Source organism: Pteronotus mesoamericanus, unplaced genomic scaffold (assembly GCF_021234165.1).
Source record: "Pteronotus mesoamericanus isolate MK-2021 breed Mesoamerican mustached bat unplaced genomic scaffold, CSHL_Meso_final contig_74, whole genome shotgun sequence".
Classification (NCBI taxonomy): Eukaryota; Metazoa; Chordata; class Mammalia; order Chiroptera; family Mormoopidae; genus Pteronotus; species Pteronotus mesoamericanus.
Window position 1 is genome coordinate 26,451,108 of NW_026555247.1, and position 21,350 is coordinate 26,472,457.

Below are 21,350 nucleotides of genomic sequence, written 5' to 3' on the forward strand. Positions count from 1 at the left end.
GGCTGTCAGCTCTGGAATAAGCTCTCTGCCCCAACTTCTTAAACCAAGGTCCAGGGAAGGGGCGAATCCAGGGTCGCGCAGCTGGGGGTTGTGGTGGATCCTGTGATAGGTGTGTATTCGTTTTCTGTGGCTGCTGTAACAGGTCACCACAACCTGGGTGGCATAGAACAACAGAAATTCATTGTGTTGCGCTCTGGAGGCTGAAAGTCTGAAATCTAGGTGTCAGCAAGGCCGTGATCCTTCCAGAGTTTCTAGGGCAGACCCCTCCTTGGCTCTTCCGATCCTCTGGTGTGTGGCCGGGAGATGCCTCACTCCAGTCCCTCTGCCTTTGTCTTCGCGTGGTCTTCTCCCTGTGTGTGTCTCTGTGTCTGAATTTCTTTTCTTTTTCTTTTTATTTTTTTTTTATTTTTAAACAAGGACACCAGTCATGGGCTTTAGGGCCCATCCTATACCAGTGTGACCTCCGCGTAATCACATCAGCGAAGACCCTGCTTTCGCATAAGGTCACATTCACAGGTACTAGAAGTTAGGACCCCAACATGTCTTTCTAGGAGACACTGTGCAACCCACGACAGTGTAGCGGGTGTCACCCAGTTCTGAGGTGTTACAGAGGGAATGTGAGAAGTGGTTCACACTGGGTCACCTCAGGGTAGGATTCTGCCTGGTATTTAGGTTGGAAACTCAGTGCTCTGCTTGTTGGACCTGTACTTTTTATAAACAGTTTGCTAGTGAAGAGAGAGAGAGAGTGTGTGTGTGTCTGTGAGAGAGGGGTGGAAGGACAAAGTCAGATGGGCCTTCTAAGATGTGACCATATTTCAACATAGGGGGCAGGAGAAACGTTCTGAGAGGCTCTCTCTCTTTTTATTTTTATTTTTTTAACTTTTTGTCATCGTTCCATCTGGAAAATGAAGTTGTACAGCCCTGGGGCTTAACTGCTTGACACTCTTCCCTGCTATTTAAACCAGCAGGCTTGCTCCTACGTTTCGTTGCAGGCCGGCGCCTTACGCGGCTGTTGTTTTGCTGGCTCTCGAGGTTCACTGCTGCTCCGGCCCTCCTGACCTTTGTCTGGCCTTTGCCCGTGGGCAGAGTTTCAGAGCCAGCATTTTGGTGGGCAGCGTAACCCTCCAAGGCCGCAGAGGTCCGGGCTCTGGGCCTGCAGGTGGGGAGAAGCCTGGGGCCAGGACTCCATATTTAGTCTGGAATCCAGTCCCAGCTGCTGCTCTGAGGCCGCAGTGGGTGCCAGGAAGGGTGGAGCACCGGCCCTGAGCCAGGGCGGTCATGGCCTGCTGTGCAGCACAGCTGGGACAAAGTGCGGTCCATCTGTGCCGGGCCTGTCTGCGGCCGACCGGCCCCTTTTCCTGCCTACACATTGACCAGGAGGCACCAGGGAAAGGGACGGTGAGGAAAGTGAACTGATATCTCACCATTAGAAGAATTAGAACCTCAACGGGCCTCTGAAGTGAAAGAGGCCAGTGTTTCTTTTCTATCCAGACGAGACTGGGCTGGCCCAGAGAGGGGACTTCGCGCCCAGAGTCATAGAGGTAGTGCGTTAATGGCAGAACCAATAGATGTGGGTTTCGGGACTCCCAATCCTTAGCCTTTCCCTGTGCCCAGCAGGCCGTGCTGTCACCAGGCTAGGGGTCCATCCAAGTGCCAGCTTTTCCAGAGGCCGGGGAGAGAATGACCGACATCCCTGGCAGCACCCCAGGTCCCAAAAGACAGGTGTCCATTTCAGATGTCTCCTTGCTGCCCTCTCTGTGCCTCTCTCTGGTCCTCGTGGCCTCTGCCACTCCTTACCAGCCCCAACCCCCACTGAAACCGGCCGTGTTAGTTATTTACACTGTGCTGTGAATGTCAGTCCTCTCCCAAGGGACCTTGGGCAACCATCACAGAGTGAGACTTGGAGTCAGACGGACACCACGTTCAGGAGCACGTTGTCAGGTGCATATGGGTGGAAACAGGCGGACCCCGGGGATGGAGGCGGCTCTGGGCCCTGCTCTGTCTCCTCACACCAGAGCGTCTCAGCTCCTGTCTGGGGCCTGGCCTGTCTCCGTTGTTCGCAGACGGGCGCCTCATCCAGTGTTCTACAGGCCAGACCTGCTCAGGAGCCAGTCCGATGGCCTCACTAATTACCCTTCCCGGGTCCTCCCTCCGAGCCACTTCCTGGGTCCCAGCAGGCTGCATGTGGGCCACCCTCAGGGGTGTGTCAGCTGCTCCAGGCAGTGGCTGCCTACAGGCACAGAACTGCCTGGCCCAAATCTCTGGCCACATGGCCACAAGACACATGGGAGGGGACAGTTTCAGTGACCAGAAGAGCTCAGCACTGGAACAGCAGAGCCTAGGACCCCATGTACACGCGTCCGTACCTGCTGTGTGGCCATTGTGTCTGGAACTTTCTGGACCTCCGTTTCCTCGTCTCTAAGAAAGGCTTCAACTTACAGACTAAGGAGGAGAGTATATTTAAAGGCTTAGGAAGGGACCTTGCTCTCCGCCTTTCCTTGTTGTCTCTACTGACGGTGCCCCGTTCTTGTCAGCCTCCGGCCCGCTCTCTACTGAGCACCATGCCTTCAAATAAGTTGCAGAGTTCTGATGGAGAGATATTTGAAGTTGATGTTGAAATTGCCAAACAATCTGTGACTATGAAGACCATGTTAGAAGATTCGGGAATGGATGATGAAGGTGATGATGACCCAGTTCCTCTACCAAATGTTAATGCAGCAATGTTAAAACAGGTCATTCAGTGATGCACCCACCACAAGGATGACCCTCCTCCTCCAGAGGATGATGAGAACAAAGAAAAACGAACGGATGATATCCCTGTATGGGACCAAGAATTCCTGAAAGTTGACCAAGGAACACTTTTTGAACTTATTCTGGCTGCAAACTATTTAGATATCAAAGGTTTGCTTGATGTTACGTGTAAGACTGTTGCCAGTATGATCAAGGGGAAAATCCCTTAAGAGATTCGCAAGACCTTCAACATCAAAAATGACTTTCCCGAAGAAGAGGAAGCCCAGGTACACAAAGAGAACCGGTGGCGCGAAGAGAAATGAAATGTTGTGCCTGACACTGTAACGCTGTAAGGATTCTTCCAAATATAGTTGCACTGCTGTGTTTATAATTGTTAATATTAGACAAACAGTAGACAAACAGTAAACAAATGCAGCAGCACATCAACTGTATTAGCAGAGTATTGTCCTCATTGCATGTGTAGTTTGGGTACAGACTCCAAACCTATGGCTGAGTTTCTTCCAGGATGATCAAAAAGTTTCTTTTCTCTTGCTCTGAATAAAACTGAATCTTCTAAGAAAGCGGGGGAGGGGGGTAAATAAATAAATAAATAAATAAATAAATAAAGGCTTAGCTCCCAGTAGCCACTCATGTAATTATTATGATGCTTGTTGCCTCTGTTGCTCCTCACAGCAGCCCTGGGAGATAAGCAGGGCCAGCACTGTCGGCCCCTCTTCACAGGATCAAAAATTGGTGGTAGGGTAGGAAATGGACCCGCCGGGTCCTTTGGGCTCCTGGTGCTGTGTTCTTTCCGCTGTACAAACCTGGCCGTGTCCGTGAGTTCCAGGAGTGGGTCTCTCCTTGCCTCAGTTCACTTAGATGCCAGTTAATACATTATCATACAGCCGTCTCCTGCAAGGCACCTCACTTCCCGGGGCTGGTTTTGAAATCGCTCTCCCTGGCATTCCCCCATACGCCGAGGAGCAGATGCCTGGCTTTGACTCAGCAGAGGAGCCACGGGTCTCAACTGCTCAAGCGCAGCAAATGGATTAATAACTGGCGTGAGGCTGCCTTAGAGCCCCAGACGCGGCCATTCCCATGACGTGCCACTTTTGTCACTGTTAACAGTCAGAGGCTGTGTGCCAGCAGAGGGCTCCGGGAGGAGTGGACGGGAGGGCCTGGCACTGTGAGGACAGCAATTAGCAGGGAGTGGCTGGTACTAATCGCCTGATCAGCCGAGCAGAAGCCAGGCCTGCCTTGCAGAGGCCACGTTTGGCTCCACGGCCCCAGGGAAAGAACAAAGGGAGTCACTACGAAACTTGGGAGGCCAGTTCTCATTCTAGAGGGGCTGGCTGCTGCCGGAGCTGGGCATGGCGGGTGACTAGGAGCTGGGGGTCCCAGGGGCGGGTGGGGCCCAGCCAGGCTGACCGAGTTCCCTGTGCCCAGAGCCCACTTCCTGCCTTCAGTGGAGCCAGCACATTTTAAAAAGAGCCACAGAAAGTTTTCTTCTGCCCCTGGACCCCAGGAATCTTCAGTGGCCAGGAAGACTGGGCAATGTTTGTCCAGCCAGAGCGTGGCACCTCTCAGAGTTCAGGGGAGACTCTTGGAAGGGACCCCCTCAGGTCAGTGCGCCCTTGGCAGAAACGCACGGGAAACTCCTTCGATAGGTGCTGCCCTGGAGAACAGGGTTTGCTGGGCCTGAGAATTCTTCCCAGAAGACTTTGCAGCAAAGGGCAAGTTTGTAGGACTCGGCTGAATCAAAGCAAAACTTTTTAATGATCATTATTATTATTGTCATTATCGGTATTAAAATAATATGTATTTAGGGTTCTTTTGTATTTTAGAGCTGATATTTAGGTTTTTAACAACTCTGGGAGGTTAAAACAAGAGGAAAGAAAAGGTATTGTTCTCATCTCTGAATGTAGACCGGGGGTCCTAAACATGCAGGGGGTTGACACGGGGGAGAAGCCAATGTGAGAACATACCTTTGCCTCATGTCAGGCTGGAGCCAGGCCACGTGGCTCTAGGAACTCATTCAGATCCTTCTCTGAGTGTCTGGCATTCAGTTATGCAGCATAGGATAGGAGCTCCTGGAAAATTACTTACGGGGCTCTTCTAACAACCAGGCAACCTACGCCATAGGGGTGAATATATTTACCTCTCCTGCGTCACAGGTGCTTCCTGGGGCAGCCACCAGCCCGCTCCTGCAATGGCAGTAGAGAGGGAGAGAGTTTGTTTGGCAGCGGGGCCGTGCCCTGGATCAGCGTGGCTTCAGGCTGGGCCACCCTCTTCCTGTGGGCGGCCAGGAGATGCCTTGTTCATGGGCTGGCTTCATGGGTGTGCCCCCCTTGCGTGTGCTCAGAAGGGTTAATGCTTGATGAATGCGCGGCTGCTGCTGTTTTTAAATTCTTATTTTACACAAGAAACCCTGCATTTTCAGCTTGCACGGGGGCCCTGCAAGTGATGTAGCCAGTCCTGTTTGCTCAAGGTCCCACAGCTGTTGGGAGTGTGTGGCCTGCATTCCTCGCTGTCTTTGGGGTCTGTCAGCTGACCAAGCTGCTGGGGAGGGGCCGGGAGGGGCCACGGTCCCCGCTGTCGGTGGGGCTGGCATGCATGGCAGCTGCACGTGGAAGCTAGGCAGCTGAGCAAGGTCAGATGGGATTTCTGGAATGAGCACGCACATTCTCTGGCTGCCACTCTGCACCCCTGCCTCCCTCCCTCCCTCCCTCCCTCCCCTGCCCCTTTCCTCTTCACCTGGAAACACCATGTGCACCATGTGACCTTGACCGCAAAGGGAAGGGGGCCAGAAATCCTCCACCCATAGCAGACCGGCATCCCCTGACCCTGCCCTGGAGTCGAGTCCATCCGGGCTTCCCCTAGAGTTTATTTTTGATGGATGAAGACAAGAATTATCGGAGGAGTGAGGGCTGCGCTCCTGAGGGCTTCCTCAGGCCACAGCGGGTCCTGAGAGCACATGTGAGTCCAGTGGTCCTCGGGAATGCAGGACCACCCCACGCCCACGCCCACGCCCTCGCCCTGCCAGAGCACAGTCCCTGCCTGCCATCAAGTTCAGCAGGAAAACAGAGAGCTGAGGAGTGAGACCAGGATTATGGGCTCCAGAGAAGGGATGTCAGGGGTTAGTGCCAACTTTGCCACCTGAACCTAGTGGTCTCCAAAGTGGGGTGCACAAGAATCCCCCACCCAAAGATAACGTTAGAACTCCTATGTGTGTGTGTGTATGTATATATCTTTTACATTCTATTTTTTGGGTCTGTTTTTGTAGTGCACAAAATGTATGACTGGGGTGGTAGGTGTGTATGTTTGTGTATTGCTCATTGTGTGTGTGTGCAGGTGGATTCGTTTGCTAGGATTGCTGTAACAAAGTACCACACACCAACTGGCTTAAACAATAGAAATTTATTCTCACAGCTCTGGAGGCTACAAGTCCAAGGTCAAGGTGTTGGCAGGGTTGGTTTCTTCTGAGGCTGTGAGGGAGATTCTCTTCCATGCTGCGCCCTAGCTTTGGTGGTTTGCTGGCCATCTTTGGCATTTCCTGACTTGTAGATGCATTGCCCCAATCTCTGCCTTCATCTTCACATGGCGTTCTCCCTGTGTCTGTGGGCAAATTTCCCTTTTTATAATGAGCCCAGTCGAATTGGATTAGGGGCTCATCCTATTTCAGTATGACCTCATCTTAATTAATTACATCTGCAATGACCTTATTTCCAAATAAAGTCACATTCTGAGGCATGGGGTGAGGGCTTCAGTGTATGAACTTTGGGGGACATAATTCAACCCCGAACAGATGGCATGAGCAGTGAAACAGCTGGAAAACCCTGGCTTAGCGAAGCCGTTCGCTTTCTACGGCCAGCTCACCTTGGCTGTGTGTTGGCCCAGCTGTCTCCACGCCTCATCAGCAGACCCTGGTCCGTAAAGTAGTCCTGCTGAATAGCAAGAGCTGCTGCCAGGGTTTGCTGGGCCCTGAGCCTCCCATCTGCTAAGAAGAGGAGAGTCTGCGTCAGAGGTGCGGGACCCTGGGTGCCCGGAACGGGGAGAGTCCCTTGGGCCCTGCTTCTCTCCCCTGTCGTGACACGCCCAGTCACAGTGAATGAAAGAAGTAGCACTAAGCAGTCACAAGTGAAAGAACTGCGTTTGTCCAGTCCCGCGATGGAGGTTAAGAGCCTTGGTCTCTTGTGGCAGGAGCTTGGGTAAGTCACAGGATTCTAGGATTTGAAAGTTGGCAGGCACCTTTGAGATCATCCAGTCCCACCCTCTCATTTTGTAGACGAGGGGACTGAAACCACAGGAGGGGAGAGTCTTGCTCAGGGTTTCAGTTAGGATTTGGATCAGTGGCTGGGTTAACTGTCTATTGCTGCATGACAAATTATCCCCAAACAACACACTTAATTTTGTAGACCTTTTGCTCGTCAAGAGTCTAAGCTTGGCCTAGCCAGATCCTCTGCTTCAGCTAGTGAGGTTCATCTAGTCCCTGGCCATGGGTCAGAGGCCACCCGTAGCTCCTTGTCATGTGACCTCTTCAACATGACAGTTTGCTTCATGAAAGTGTGCAAGCTGAGAAGGCAATAGAGAGCCTGCAAGACAAGTCATGGTCTTTTGTAACCTGATTGCAGAAGTGACATCCTATCACTTTTGCCATGTTCTAATTGTTAGAAGCAAGTCACCAGGTCCAACCTACACTCAAGGGAGGTGATTAAACAAGGGTGTGGATAGTAGAAAGCAGGGGTCATTGAGGGCCATCTTAGGGAACTGCTTACCATAGCAGCATATAATTGGAAATCCAAATTACAGTGGTTTAAACAACACAGAATTTATTTTTCTCCCATGTGAAAGAAATGTAGAATCAGGCGTCCTAGGGCTGGTATAAGGGCTCTGTCATCACCAGCAGCCCCGGCTCCTGTTTTCTTGCTTTGCCATGCTGAATGAGTATCTACTCTCCTCAGAGTTGCCTCAGTCCAAGAGGGCTGCTGGAGCTCCAGGCATCATATCCACATTCCAGGCAAGAAGGATAAAGTGGCAAGGGTAAAGAGCATATGCTGACTCGGTCAGTCCATTTGAAATGTTTCCTACTCAGTATCTCCCTTATGTATCTCATTGGCCATTACTATCCATGAAGGAGGCTGGAAAATACAGTTTGTATCTGGGTACCTGTCTCCCTCAATGTTATAAGGGTTTTTTAGTAAGGAAGAAGGAGAGACTAGGTATTACAGATTCAACTAGAAGTGTCTGCTACTCTCATGGCTCCACACCCTGCAGGTGGTAAAGCCAGGTTTCTGGGTCTCACTGCATTGTGTGGACCTTCTCCCATTTCCTGGTCTCCTGGAGCAGCTGTGTGGGTAAAACAAGGGTCAAGCATTGAATGATGAAACATTGAATGAAGAAGTATAATGCTGACTCGCCGATTTCATTTGTTCCCTCTCTCATTCATTGGACAACCTGTTCCTGATTATTTATTCTTCACAAGACAGCAGGAAAGGAGGAAGAAACAGGCTTGGGGGGGAAACAGACATGTGGGTGGATAAATGACCATCGAACAGAGAACTCACCAGAAAACCAGCCGTGAGAAGAGGCAGGCAGGCTGGGTCTTGCAGGGTGGATAAGAGTTGTCAGGGCAGGAAGCAGGGAGGAAACAGCCGTGCACCGGTCTGCAGATCCAGCCCTCTGGTCTAAAGGAGGGCCTGCTGGGATGTTCTCTCTTCTCCAGCCTGAGAACCTGGGCTCTTTCAGGTGAGGAGACCCAGCAGCCTAGGCAAGAAACAGGCCTGAACCTCAAGCAGATCCCATGAAGGGGCCTCTAGCACCTTCTAGTTCATTGCTTCTCCAGCTGTGCCAGTCCATCCTCTGTCTCCTGGATTCCTTAGACTTCCAGTGCACATGTGTCAGGCTTCAGGCCCTGAAACATTGGGCGGGCAGCGAGGTGGGCAGGGAAACCCCAGCTGAGGGTACTGGAGAATGAGGGGAAGTTCTGGGATCATATCCAGTTCTAGATTTCTCCTGCATGGGGACCTAAGGAATATCACAGGCATCCCCCTTGATTGGTTTAAGTTTTGATTGATTTATATGTCACATGAGAACAACCAAGACCATACAACTTAGCCTGTGAGCTTCTGTTCATTCATTCATAAAATTTCAGAGGCCTTGGTGTGAGGAAGTCATTAGCAAGGAGAAAAGGTGCTCGGATGTGCCTGAAGCCTGCCGTCCTCCAGCACCATATGGAGAATTACATGAGAGGCCACAGGCCAGCAGGGCTTGTGAGGGAAGGGGGCGGGTAGTGAGGAGGAGCTGGGACTAAGCTCAGGGCGTGAACCATCACTGTGCATCTAAAAGCTCGGGATTGGAACTTGGAAACATTATTGCCCTTTGGTATTTGCCATCAGGAGAATCCACTGCTGGGAGGTATGTGGAATGGTGAGCTGGCATTGCAGTACAGACGGCAGGCTCCTTACTTAGCATTGTGGCAAAGGGCGGGGGCTGGGGCGGGAATTCTACAGCAACACCCAGAGCAAGAAGGAGGATGAGAACGCCTATAACAACAATGATAATCACTGAATATGCTGACATAATCAACTTGAGTTAACGTACTTTATAGGAATTTTTGTCCTCAGGTCCCACCTCCAACCCCAGCCTTCTTCCCAGGAAATCGGGGCCAACTGCAGGGGTACTCTCATGTCCTAACTCTGTCCCTATAGAGTTTAGCAGATTCTAGATTAAGCGGTGATGTCCAGGTGACACGTGGACAGGATGCTGCCCACCCAGCAGGGGCCCTGATGCATAGCCAGAGCAGAAAATTACCTCTCGGCCAGGCAGCTCACGGATGCGGAAAGGTCTTGCAAAACAGCAGAGGCCCTGCAGGAGAGGTGTGAGCAGACAGTCCTGCTGGCCTGGGTGGCGGCGGTGCCTCACAGCGTGGCGTGCCCTCCGTGTGACCAGTCACCCGAGTCTGGGGGCAAAGGCTCCATGGAGCTAGCATCCTAACCAGGCGATCAGCAAGCAGGAGAGACCCCACAGCCAACTTATTTCTTCCTCTTAAGGTTTGTTCTTTTTTCTTTTTTCTTGCTTATATAACAATGCTACAAGCTCGTTTTGGAAGGAAAAAAAGGAGGACAGTATAGAAAGAGTAGTCCTAATTCCACCTGTGAGAGATGTTTTAGGATATTTGTTGTTTATAGTCAAGCAGTAGACTCCAAAGGCTGTTTGTCCCCTTGTGGCCCTGTGCTGACTCAGGGCAGAGGTCACCTCCCCCTTACTGGGCACCCCGGTTCTAGCACAGTGCCTGTCATGCACTAAGGAAGTGGCCTGTGTTTGTTGTACTCTGAGTCAAGGGCAGAGCCATGGGAACACCGAAGGGACATTTCTTTTGCGCTTGGAAAGTTCAATGTCCCCAGCTCTGTTCTCTGGCCTGTCACTGCAGATCAGACTGGAAGGTTGGATATTTTTTTTCTCCCTTGGATAATGCTGGATGAGATGGACAAATTCGTCCTTACCTTTTCCCCCCTAATAATCCTGACCAGCCCTGGGTGGCCTCCTGGTCTACCTGTCCTAGTGCAGCTTGTCCCGTTAGTTACAGTTCACACTGACATGTCCCTGGTGAGGCAGGACTCCGCTGAAATCTGAGATGTACCCCCCTTGCTCTCAGCTGCACAGGGAGGGTGTTTCCAGGGCTGCTGTTCCCCTGTCTAAAGGCACGTTCCTGGTCTGGCGCTCAGACCTTGGCCTTGCATCCCCGGAAGCGTATCTCAGCTCTGCTGAACTGGACCCACCCTCACCTCAAAGGCTTTAGGCCCATTCTTCATCCGGCTCTAGGAAAATGGTTAAAGTTTTTGTTGAAATGAAGTGGACCTGACCCTGTGAATCTGGGTTAATGTCAGGGGGCCAGCTCCCTAATCCCAGGCTCACAAAAGAAAAATGTTTTTCCCCCTCCTTAGTCCAATGCCCGGTAAGACTGACATACTGCCAGGATGAGAGCGCCGTGTTGAGATTTCGAGAATCGATGTGGCAACCTCCTGCACTCTGAACGCTGTCTGCATGCAGCAGATAAAATGATTTCCAACATCGGGCACATGCGGGCGTTTCCACACTCTCGTAGGGGAGGCAGCAGGCATGGTGTCTCTCCAAGGGCCTCGCTCCCACGGGACTGCATGACTGGGAAAACACCTGGCCAGCCTCATTTATGAACGTGGCACAATACTGTTGAGTGGCAGCCTGGGGACCAGCCCCGGGGGAGTGGAAATGCAGTCCCCCAGCAGCTATCAACTAATGGTCCCAAGATGTTGTTGGGATGACATTTCTCACCATCCATTCTCATGAGGTCGGTAAGACTAAAATTGACTACATGTACTGATAGATTAATCATACTGTCCTGTGTGCTCTAAAATACTGGCCTTGTTTGTTTGTTTAAGTAAGAAAACATAAGACCAGGTTAGACATGGCAATCTCCTGGAGGTAGCCTGAGGGAGGTGAAGAAGCGTCGGCACAGATCTCAGCTCACAAGGGTTTTAGTCCTGGCTTTTGTGGTTGGGGGGTGTCACGTCCCAGCTCCGTGCTTATGTTTCCTCACCTGTAATATGAGGGATTGGTTTGCCCCCTTCCTAGTTTATTTTTCGCATGTCACTATGCCTGACGTCAGGGTGCATCTTCGTATGGGTAGCCACCAGCCATCATTGCCCGGGCAGGTGTGAACGTGGTCCTGCTGTTCAGACCGTCATGACCTCAGATGAATTAGGTGGATTTTTGGTTATTCAGATGTTCAGCATACTTGTCATTCAAATGTCTTCAAAAAGATCTCACTGTGATTTATTATCGGCACCGAAAGTTACTATGTACACGGAAGGGCATGGGAACAGTGGCAAAGCATTGATTTGATATTAGAAAAGCAAATATTTACTGCTGGGGGGAAAACTGCAATCTCATTCTTAGAAAACAACAAGAATCGCCAGTCTCATGCATGCTAAGCAATGCCACCTCCAAAGGTGACAGAAATCCCCACATCCCTCAGAAGAGATGAAAGGATCTCAAAGCCACAGGAGGCTTGTGTGACCATTGTCTGCATGCAAGACCGTCATGAAGCCATTATATCATAGTGTAACTGGCAACATCTTTTCTTGTCTTTGTGGCTCATAAAATAATGATAGATCTTACAATTGATGGCTTTGCTTTCTAAGGTTTCTCCTGGTTTTTATATATGATAGTTATATTTGTGTTTTTCTGTCAATTAGGGCAAACTAATAACAATAATATTGTCAGTATTCCTCTCATATGCTGGTGCTTTTCCTCTGAGACCCACAGCCCTTGACTCATATCAATTTCCTGGTTGCTTTGTTGCCTTACCTGTTATTTTCCTAGCACCTAACACCAAACTTGAGTGGGTATTTTTTAAAGGAATGGGTGGAAAACTGTATTTATGAATGGGTGGATGGATAGAAGGAAGGAAGGAAGGAAGGAAGGCAGGCAGGCTGGATGGATGGATGGAAGGAAGGATGGATATATGGATGGGTAAATGGATGGATGGAGCTGTTCCAGAATATGCATCCCCATCTTTGGTGAGGCAGCAGAATTCCTTCTAGGGAAGTTGCAGGCATTGGTCCCAGGTTCAGTGGGAAATAGAGTGAGTTTTCTAGGCTTTTTGTTGATTTACTTATAGTTTTAGATGATTCTCACAAGGACAGTGCCCTGGGGCGGTCTCCAGGATAATCACCCCAGCCTCGGGCCCAAGGCCATCCTCCTGGAGCCAGCTTGTGTAGATACACTAGTTTTGTAAGCAACTTCATTGAGATATAACTTACATGCCATACAGCTCGCCTGTTTAAAGTGTGCTGTTAGATGGTTTTCAGTATAATCACAGGTATGGGCACCCAGAGCCAATTTTAGAACATCTTCATTGCCTCAAAAGAAACCTCATACCCTTTAGCTATTGCCATGATCACCCCGCCCACCTGTGCTTTCCCCCACCTTGGCCCTAAGCAACCACCAGTGCATTTTCTGTTTCTATGAATTTTCGTATTCTGGACATTTCATATCAGTGGGATCATATAATGGAGTCATAACAGTCTTAAAGTTCATTCATGTTTCGCATGTATCAGTATGCTTTTTATGGCCAAGTAATATTTCACTGCATGGATATACCTACCACATTGTGTGGACATAGGGGTTGTTCCCATGTTTTGACTATTATTAATAATGCTGCAAAAAATTTGTGCAAGGTTTTGTGTGGACGTATATTTTCATTTCTCTTTGGTATATACCTATGGATAGAATTGTTGGGTCATATGTTCACTCTATGTTGAACGGTTTGAGGAGCTACTACACTGTTTTTCAAAGCAGCCACGCCCTTTTTGGGTTCCCATTGTCAGCGTGCCAGGGCTCTGATTGCCCCGCGTCCTCACCAATGCTTGACTGAGTGGTGTGCAAGGCCGTTCCTCCAACGGAAGGCCCCTCTGTGCCTTCATGTCTGTTCTTTCCTGTGTCTCAGTGGACTGTGTCGAGGGCTCTGGGGAGTTTCTCAGTTAATTATCTGCCAGGTAACTGCTCCGCTTGCTCCCTGCAGTTGTGACTGGCTGCAGAGGCTCCTGCTGTGTGTGTGTAAAGAGGTTATCTGTTGCTACCGCATGCTAGTGGGTGAAATTAGCCTCAGGGATCATGGGACTAGAGAACCTGAGGACCGTGGACTGTGGTGGGCAGCCGTCCAGGCTCTGCCACCGAGTGGGCTCTCTCTGCAAGGCATCTGGCTGCATCTGGGGGTCCTCGCTGCAGCCGCCTCAGCTGGGCAGAGCGCTCCCAGGTCACAGAGACCCCGATGGGCAGCTCCATAGGTCTCCTGTGGGTCACCCGGGGCCTTCCGTCCATCTTCTTTAGAATCGTACTTTGTGCCAGGTGCTGAAAGTATGCAAGGATGAGAAGGATAAAATGACCCCTGTCCAAACACTGTGTTCTGTAGTGGGTTCCTGGCGGAAATGATGTGGAGCTCAGACTTTCTGCCTGCCTCTTTCCCTGGATTACTTCACCTTAGTGTGTCTCAGAGAATTACCTCACCTTAGTGTGTCTCAGAGAGAAACACGTGGGGAAACCAGCTCCAGGAGAACTATCATACCTGGATCTTCAGCATGTCCTTGGCCAACAGCTCTCCCCATTGGCTTGCCCAACCATCGCCAGAGACCTCCGTGCCTGGGGCTCTGTGTTCTACAACATTGAAGACATAGCTAGGAAATGTGTGGGCCACCCCTGTCTGCTTCAGTTTCCTCATTTGTCAATGAGGACAAAAACAGTGCCTATATTATAGGATTGTCTCGGATTAAATGTACATATACCAGGTATTTATCACAGGGCTTGGCACATAACAAATGCTCAGCAAATGTTAGTTTTTATCTTTTATATATCAGGGGAAGCCATTTAGCATTGCTTTAGAAAAATAAATAGGGTATGAGAGGAAAATTGTTTGGAAACCAGTATCGTCTGTGGGGAATACAGTATCGATGGCTGCTTTCTTGCTTCAGTAAAGGTCAGGGGGCGGCTGTCCCTGAGTAGGAGTCCCCCTGCCTGGGGACCTCCAAGCAAAGACAGAGGCAGCCACTCCAGGAATCGGGGGCCTGGCCGTTGGTTTTCTGTGGGTTTTATGCTCCTGGGCCCTGGCTGTTTGGTTCTTTTTCTCCCCGTGGGTCATAGAGAATTCAGGGAGAGCTGTAAGCGCCCCGGGCCCTGGACGAGTTCAGGGTCCCGGTGGTGGCTATCTGTGGGCCTCAGGCACTTCGCCTGACACACACGGGCTACTCAGACAAAGAGGCTCCGCCCAGCCTCCCTGTGAGAGCTGCATCCACGGCTGCTGTGCCCCCAACCCTGTGCCTGTCAGCAGCCAAAGGGGACAGAATGTAGTTACCTGCTGGCCGCTTTCTCATTTCAGGGAATCCATCATCAAATACTCACTGGTTAACTAAACACCTAGTGGGCCCAGGTCTGGCTCCCAGGGGATGCAGGAAGGAGCAGGCACATCCTGGGCCTCTAAGAGCCCTCCGTTCAGTGGGGGAAGGAGGCGGCCCCTCAGACCACTTCAGGGCTGAGCTGGAGTGTGTTTGAGACATTAAGGGGTGGAGGGGGCTGGCCTTGCACATTCATCTGCCCCTCCTCGTCTCCCTTAAGAGACCCAGAAAGGTCACCCCTCCCCCTGGGCAGAGCTTGGGGCTACGCTGTGTTCTGTGGTTGGCTGTGTTCTTTGCTTCCAGTGCAGCATGGTCTTTTCACAGTGGCACGATCTTCCTATGACATCTGTGGCTGTCCCCTACCAGGTTGGTGTGGAGTCCTTCTAGAGACCTTTCTCTCTCTTTGCAGTCATTCTGTATCTTTTTGTTGTGGACTGTCATGTGTTGATTTCACATTGTTACTCCCAGGGGACAGTCCTTATTCTTGACTTCCAAGTTCTTAGGGACACCCGCCATTTTTGGTCTATGGCTCACCTACAGTTACTTTCTTTTGGGTGGAGGAGGTCTCAAATTCAGGTACCTGGAGAGCCAGGAAGGAAACGCGAGTGAGCATGGAGCCACATGAGAATGAGGTTTGTGGCAGTGCGAAGACATTAGGGAGTGCCGAGATCTGTGGAGAGCTGGAAGTTCCATGCCCCACCTGAAGGGGCCAGCACTGCTTCGCTCTAGCCGTTGGCTGCAGTGTGGGAAGGTGGGCCAGTGTTGCTGAATCTCCCGGTAATTTTTTTGTTTTGCTTTGTTTCCCTTAAAAAATGTTTGGGGGATCGCCCAATTTCTTAAGAAAATCAGGTATGTGGAGTGTTTTTTATACGAAATATTTTGATTTTAAAATGTTGGCTCAAATATTTTTAAAATACTGAACAGGCAAAACAAAACACACTGTGGTCCAGGCGCGGCCCAACACAGGCATTTGCTGTCTCTGCTTTGTGGCTATGCTGTGACTCAGTTAGCCACCAAGGCGGGGCAGAGGTCAAAAGCCCCGGAAACAGCTGCTATGGGTGTTCTGCGGGGCGGGGGTCGCTGTGAGCAGCCGTGGTCAGGGTGGTCCAGGAGGTGGCCTTGAGACGTTGTTAAGGATGAAGCAGGGGAAAGGTGTGCTGTTCTCAAAGTGAGCCGGCTCTGCCTTCCCAGCCACGGGCCAGGCTGCAGGCCCACAGCCCTGCTGGGGGTCAGGCCACGTGGAACCTGTTCCCTGCTTCCGAGGCCCCATTGGACTCTTGGAAACTGCTCAGCACTGTCACTGCTCCAGCTGGGCTCTAGTTTAGGAAGTTGTTGCCAGGAGAAAGAGATCCGATTGGGGACCCTGGTTACCCCGAGACACTGGAGAGAGTGTCATCCGAGAAGGAAGCCCTTAGGTGCTGGGCCACCAAGCTCAGGGGAGCTTTCCAGCCTTGACCTAAGGTGCTCTCACAGGTACATTGTCAAGTTCAGAGCAGGACACTGTTGGTCTCCCTTCCCGGAGTGCTCCTAGTTGGTTTTTACTCTTTGTCCGTCAACTCAGAACTTTTGAAGGCCAGTGGTGGACCCACCATATCTACCCCCAGAGCCCATAGAGGAGAGCGCATGCGTCTCCATGAGTCAGTCCATGCAGGTTGGCAGAGCTGAAGGTTTAACCCAGGAATTAGAATACAAGAAAGGGCGAAACTGAGGCCCCTGCAGGGCACAGGCAGTTCAGAGTGGGGAGGCATTAGGGAGTATTGGGGCCTGTGGCGAGCTGGAGTGCAGAAATGGCAGCGAACAGGGATAGCCAGAGTAGCAAAGGGGGCTTAAAGGAGAAGGTGTGTCTGGAGCTGGAGCTGGAGGGAGAGGGTGCAGTTTGGAGAGGTGGGAGAGAATGCGGAAGACAAAGCAGGGCATAGCAGGGGCAGATCACAACCAGTAATTGGGTGCTTGCTGCGTATCTAGCTGTGTTGAGCACATCCCCATGCCTTTTCTCACTTAATCCTCACACCTTATGAGGTGGCACTTGCATCATCAATCTGCTTTAAAGATGAGGAAACAGGCTGCCCAAGGTCACAGAGGTAGGCAGTGAATTAGCCAGCACAGGAGCCAAGCCTCAGAAACCATAACCATTAGGTCACCCTGTCTTAGGAGCCAAGACCAGTGAGGAAGCCACCTGACTCCAGCCAGGGATGTGGCTGGCTGGTTGGTGACCCTCCAGCTTTGATATTTTATCTCCCCTGTGGGGTTTCACCTGTGCCCTTCCATGCCCCCTGGTGCCTATAGGGCATGGTATACAGCAGGCGCTCAGCACCTGTTGGGGTGAATTGCCTTGAGGAGCCTCTTGGGATCAGGTCACCTCGGTGGCTGATAGAGAGGGGGATTGGACACGTCCACTCTCGCACCCTTGGCTTTAATGTCCTAAGAGCTGGGAGGGGCTGGGGGAGAGCCGGGGCCCAGCAGCCGTGGGCAGGGGCGCGGAGGAGGTGCCCTGTGGGAAAGGGTGCTGGGGTGGGCGTGGGATGGCCGGGAGCCGCAGGCCAGTCTTCGTCCTGGGCGAAGGGTCATGAGAGGTATAGGATGGAGCAGGCCCTCAGGGACCGTGCCATCTTGTCAAGACAAGATAAAAACCCGTAAAAAATTCAAGAGCAGGACAAGAGTTGGGTAACAGCACAGGGGAGGATGAGAAGGTGTCAGGAGGCAGCCTGTGCTCAGCGCCAAGGGAGCAGGTTGGGGGGTCAGTGCAGCGAGCCCTGTGGAGGCTCCTGTGGGGCTCGGGGGCCCAAGGGCAGAGCTGACCTGGACAACAGAGATGTCTGGGGACAAAGCAGGGACCGGACCTCCCAGAGCCCAACCGGTCGGCCTGTGTGCAGGCCTCCACAGAGCCAAAGAAGCTGCTGTACCAGGGTTTGTCCCCCGAGGGGACTCTCCCGTCAGGAGTCTGCAGTCTGATGTGTCCCCTGGCAGACTGCTAGGGATGCCACCCTCACTCTGACAGGGGCACTTGCTCCCTCTCCCTGTGGCCTTCCTTCTCAGAACCTGTCTGGGGCACGGGCCACGGTGGGTGTGCTGAGGGAGGAAGGAAGGAGTCACAGGAAGTCTCATGCCTTCCTGGCCCGCAGTGACCTGGCCCTGCACCGTGAAATCCACCTCCGCTCCTCAGTTACTACCTCTGATCCACTGAATCAGAATCTGCATTTTAACAAGATCGCCTGAAGTTTAAAGTTTAGGATGTGCTGCTCTGGGCCAGTTAAACTCCTTTTCTTTTTTTAAGATTTTATTTGTTTATTTTTAGAGAGAGGAGAAGGGAAGGAGAAAGAGAGGGTGTGAAACATCAGTGTGCGAAAAGATCGATTGGTTGCCTCTTGCATGCCCCCAACCGGGGACCTGGCTGGCAACCTAGGCATGTGCCAAAACTGGGACTTGAACCAGTGACCCTTTGGATCACGGTACAACCCACTTGAGCCACAGTAGTCAGGGCTGGGCTACTTAAACTGCTAAGACCATGCCTCTCAGAAAGAAATACATTTTCCATGTGTAGGTGAAACAAAAGTTCTGTGAAATAATTGTTCCACTTATAATGTGTGTCACACACGGATATTTTCAATGTAGTTCTATATTTTTAATGCTGAGATCGTGATTTTATTTTAGACTAAGTTTATTTTACCGCCCACTAAATCGCTGAGACCCGCAGTTTGAAAAACAGTATGCACCCAGCTAACACCCTGTCTGATATCTGAGTGACAAGGGATTATACTAGTGTGTGCGTGGGGAGAGTCAGCGATTTAGAGGACACCAGGTGTCCTGGACTCCTCAGACAGAAAATGTTGCCAGTTTCTGGTCTTTCTCACTTCGAGGGGTTGGGGACCTCAGGCTCCTGGTTGTGGAGGCATCGGTGGAATTCTGCTTTTCTTTGGCAAACACTGACACGTCCCAGAGTCCTCAGATCACCACTGACAGGGATGGCTGAACACAGGGCTGCAGTTGTAAGGGAAAGGCATTGCCCCTGGAGTCCCATTTATGCAGGAGGTGGAGTGTGGGCTGGACTTGGAGGGCTGAGCTGGCGGCGGACACAGTGAGGGGGGTTCCCATGGCTCCCTCGGAGAGAGCTGTGGGCGCGCTCTGTTCCCAGCAGGCAGCGTGGCCGCGGCCTGGCCCTGCCCTGCCTGACAGCTGTGCTGCAGGCTCTGGGGGAAGGTGTCAGTCGCCAGCACCATGTAGAGGTGGGACGGGGCGAGGGGATGGCCTGTGTGTAACCAGGCCACCGGGAGGCAACTGCTGGAAGGGAGCCCGGGGGAGCGAGGCTGTACTGTGGCAGGAGGCAAGGGAAGGGGCCCTGGGAAAGGCGGGGTGGGCGGGATTCCACATGAGGTGAGCAGTGGGGACATGAGCCATGGGGACGTGCTGGGCCCTGCTGTCCACCCACAGCTCAGGGCGCCTACCTCCATCTGCAGAGCTGCTGTCCTGCTGGGAGGGGTGGACTGACCCACGGGCCCCAAAGCCACTGAGCTCAGGAGCCCAGAGCAAGCCCCCTTACCGCGCCACACAGCTCCCCTGCAGCGGGCCTGGGGTCCCGGGGAGGCTGGGCCCCTGCAGCAGCCAAAAGCAAAAACAAACAACCAACCAAAAAAAACCCCAAGAAACCATGCATAAGAGAAGCAGAAAGGAGTCAGGAATGCGGAAACAGAGACCTTCCCAGGCTTCCTCTGTAAGGTCCCAGAGGGGTAGGGTGCCTGGTGAGTTGCAGGGTGCGGGCCTGAGGGAAAGGTCCGATGAAGGGCGAGGGGTGCGTGCTGCCCCCTCTCAGGGCCCGGAAGGGTGGGTTCCCTAGGGAAGGCCTGGTGGCAGAGAAGCAGAAGTCTCTCATCCGGTTTGCAGGTCACTGAATTTATCCTGGGAACTGTGGGAGGAGGTAATGCCTCTTAATGCCTTGGCTGTTCTTAAAGGGATTGGTCAAATTTATAGTTACTAATGCCATTTGTTGCTGGGCAGGAGGAAAGGATGCTGAGCCACCTGGGAAGGCTCTAGCTTCTTGCCTCTGGGCCCTCTGTTGTCTTCCAGACCTGTAGGTCTGATGGTAGCAGACTCAAAGGCAGGCAGAGCCCAGAGGTAGGGGAGGGAGAGACTCCTGACCTCAAGCGGTGAGCCCCATGCTGCCAGCAGAAGCACCTTTGCTGAAAGCTGATTGCAAGGAAGCCGCCCCAGTCTGGGCAGAGGGCAGCGAGGGGTAGATTCACCTGGCTCTGGGCAGGCAGGACATGGTGTTTTTGTTTCTGGCCTTAAAAATAGTCAGCTGGGCTCACCTGGACGTAGTGACAAGCACACAACATGATTGGCTGTTGCAGAGGGTGCCCTGGGCCCCTGGGGCTGGGACGAGGTCCCTTAACAACACCAGCAGGAGTGTGGGGGCCACCCCTTTCTCCAGAGAACTGTAAGTGGGCCTACGGCCTGACCGGGCAGCACAGGCCCTTGAGCCCCCCACCCTTCCTTCTTCTGCACACCCAGGCCCACCCTCCTGCCTGCAGGCCCAGGGCAGCCTGCCCTTTACGGCAAAGAGCGGCCTCAGCGCTTTCCCACTCCTGCTGCTTCCCTTTTGTTCCTCCACAGCCATCACCTGGTAGGGCTTGGGGGCAGGGCGGGGAGGGGGGGCGGGTCCCTGGGATGGGGCTCTGCATTCTGGATGGCTGCGTGAAGGTGTCTCCTGGCTTCCATCTTCTTCCCTCTCTCTTCTTCCTCTGGTCCCATCTCCTTTATCACTTTCACTGGTCATTAAAGCACAAGCTCCTCCTGCTGACTCTCAGCTTAGCCAGCAGCCCAGCTGTTTGGGGATTTCCCATCCTGCTCCAGCAGTGAATGGGAAACTGAGCTAGGAAGACACCTCAAAGCTCAGGCAGGAAGGGAGTGGAACCAACCCTCGAGGAAAGATTTCCTTTATTTCCCTATGTCTCTACCAGCCTGAGAGTTCATTCTGTGCCTCCTCACTCTTTTTGCCTTAAAAATGGGGCAGAACTTCTAAGTACGCACCCTAAAGAATTAGGAACAGACTCAGACAGATACGTGACAGCCATGTTCATAGCAGCATTACTCACCGTAGACCAAGGTGGGTGAATGGACGAACAAAACATGTAGTGTAATCTATACGTATACTACATTATTGTATACAACGTGTTATTTAGCCATAAAAAGGCGTGAAATTTTGACACGTGCTACCACATGGGTGAACCTTGTGGGCATTATGATAAGTGAAATAAGCCACACAAAAGAGGACAGATGCTGTGTGATTCCACTTCCCCGAGGTTCCCAGCAGAGACAAAGTCACAGAGACAGAAGGTGGAACAGCGGGTGCCAGGGGCTCGGGGAGGAGCAGTAAGGAGTCGGCGTGTAACGGGCACCGAGTTTCCGTTTGGGAAGATGAAGTTCTGGAGGTGGATGGTGGTGATGGTTATACATCCATTGTGAACATACTTAATGCCACTGAATTGTGCGCTTGAAACTGATTGTAGCCCTGGCCGGTATGGCTCATTTGGAGCATCATCCTGTAAACTGGAAAGTAGCAGATTTGATTCCCGGTCAGGGCGCATGTCTGGGTTGCGGGTTCGGTCCCCATCGGGGTGCGAACGGGAGGCAGTCAGTCGATGCTTCTCCCTCCTGTCTTGTACAGAGATAAAGCTGGGCTTCTCTGTTGAAGGGAGG

The 21,350-nt window shown here is 52.0% G+C and overlaps 1 protein-coding gene and 1 pseudogene across 5 annotated transcripts in view; both read left to right on the plus strand.

Moving 5' to 3' along the window:
* Positions 1–21,350, plus strand: part of CTIF (cap binding complex dependent translation initiation factor) — a 251,769-nt gene that overhangs the window by 40,685 nt on the left and 189,734 nt on the right. For 3 of the 5 annotated variants that reach the window (XM_054583611.1, XM_054583612.1, XM_054583616.1), the window contains exon 1: positions 10,951–11,056. The exons of 1 other annotated variant lie outside the window; for it this stretch is intronic. In XM_054583611.1, the coding sequence (XP_054439586.1) occupies positions 11,052–11,056 (5 nt within the window). In that variant the 5' untranslated portion in view covers positions 10,951–11,051. Of the gene's footprint in view, positions 1–9,642; positions 9,780–10,950; positions 11,057–21,350 lie in introns of those variants that run through there. One more of the 5 variants, XM_054583615.1, reaches the window with a different exon arrangement.
* LOC129078706 (S-phase kinase-associated protein 1-like) lies at positions 2,562–3,053 on the plus strand (annotated as a pseudogene).